The sequence below is a fragment of the Lolium perenne genome, chromosome 5 (assembly GCF_019359855.2).
Source record: "Lolium perenne isolate Kyuss_39 chromosome 5, Kyuss_2.0, whole genome shotgun sequence".
NCBI lineage: Eukaryota > Viridiplantae > Streptophyta > Magnoliopsida > Poales > Poaceae > Lolium > Lolium perenne.
Genome location: NC_067248.2, coordinates 207,838,391 through 207,839,861, shown reverse-complemented (window position 1 = coordinate 207,839,861; position 1,471 = coordinate 207,838,391). Strand labels below are relative to the sequence as shown.

The 1,471-nt window shown below is 46.8% G+C and overlaps 1 protein-coding gene across 1 annotated transcript; it reads left to right on the top strand.

Annotated features, from left to right (window-relative positions):
* The first annotated feature begins 419 nt into the window (after positions 1-419).
* Positions 420-1,184, top strand: LOC139831732 (uncharacterized). The gene has a single exon (XM_071821055.1). The coding sequence runs from the start codon at positions 420-422 to the stop codon at positions 1,182-1,184; it is 765 nt and encodes a 254-aa protein (XP_071677156.1).
* The last annotated feature ends 287 nt before the right edge of the window (positions 1,185-1,471 follow it).

Below are 1,471 nucleotides of genomic sequence, written 5' to 3'. Positions count from 1 at the left end.
AATGGAAAGTTCGGAGGTTATCGCTACATAATAGCAAGGCAAAGTTTCCCAACCATCGATTTGATATCACTAGCCTGTCAAAATTGAGGTCCTTTGTTGTTTTCTCTCCCGCTACATGTGATTGGTTGCCATCCCTCTCAAGCTTGCAGTTTTTACGTGTATTGGATCTTGGAAATTGTGGCGGCCATGAAAGTATCTCCTGTATCAGCCTCAAGTATGTCGGGAATTTGCTTCACCTAAGGTACCTAGGGCTAAAGAATGCAGATGTTCACGAGCTTCCCGTGGACATTGGAAAGTTACAGCTTTTGCAGACAATAGACATTGAGGGAACTAGAATAGAAAAGTTACCTGCAAGTGTTGTTCATCTAACACATTTGAAATGCCTATGTGTTGATAAAAGAACAAGGCTACCAAAAGGAATGGGGCTCTTGACATCTCTTGAAGTGCTGAAAGGGGTAAACATATCCTTATCGCCTCACATTGTGAAAGAGCTGAGCGAACTGACCAAGGTTTGGATGCTCTCAATTGACTGGTCTAAAATGGATGTGGATCTGACCAATGTGTTAATCAAGTCCCTAGGAAATCTGCTAAAACTGCAAATTCTGGAGATTTGGAATGGTTGCAGATTGATAGATCTCATGCGTGAAGGCTGGATGCTCCCTCCACACCTCCATAAGTTTGAGTCATGGGGAAACTGGAGTAAATGTGCGGATTTGTTTTTGAGACTACCAAAGTGGATTAATCCAACGTCACTTCCTGTTCTCTCCAGCCTGATAATAGACGTGGAAGAACTGCAGGGGAGAGACATTCAGATCATTGGGATGCTGCCTGCTCTTCGTTTTCTTTGGCTGGGTGCAGTTCGCGTGATGGGAAAGTTGGTTGTGGGCGCCGATGCCTTCACATCTGCGAGAGAGTGCAGATTCAAGGGGTTTCCGGTGACACCATGTCTTTTCCCACCTGGAGCTATGCCAAGGCTTCAGCGCCTTAGGTTCGAGGTCTCAGCGCAATTAATCGCAAGTGGTGAGGTTGACTGCGGCATGGCGCACCTTCCTCTGCTCGAGCTTGTGTGGGCTATGCTTCAGGATGATAATTCCAGCTATGAGCAGATCGGCAAAGCCAAGGCTGTGTTGAGGGGTGCAGCGAACGCTCATCCGAAACATCCCATCATGGTCATCATATTGTAGTGAGGACTGGAGAACCTTCTCACCTCTCTGTCGCCTGAAGTTGTAGCTGTTTTGGCCGTTGAAGACACACGGTACAGCTGCGAGTTTCAGTTAGGCCTAGTGTTTCAGTTATCTAGTTTTTGGTTAGCACTTAGGGCATGTACAATAGTGCAGACAACAGTCGTCTGCAACACTCATCCACGTCACCTATAGACGGTACAGCAGACACCTTATACAATGGCTAATCTGGAGTACCGATGATAGGCGGTTACGAGCGCCCATCCGGCATCGACGAAGAAAAGTTCATC

Excerpts from the sequence above, each read along its gene's own strand:
- LOC139831732 (XM_071821055.1), top strand. The coding sequence starts at position 420 with ATGGGGCTCTTGACATCTCTTGAAGTGCTGAAAGGGGTAAACATATCC.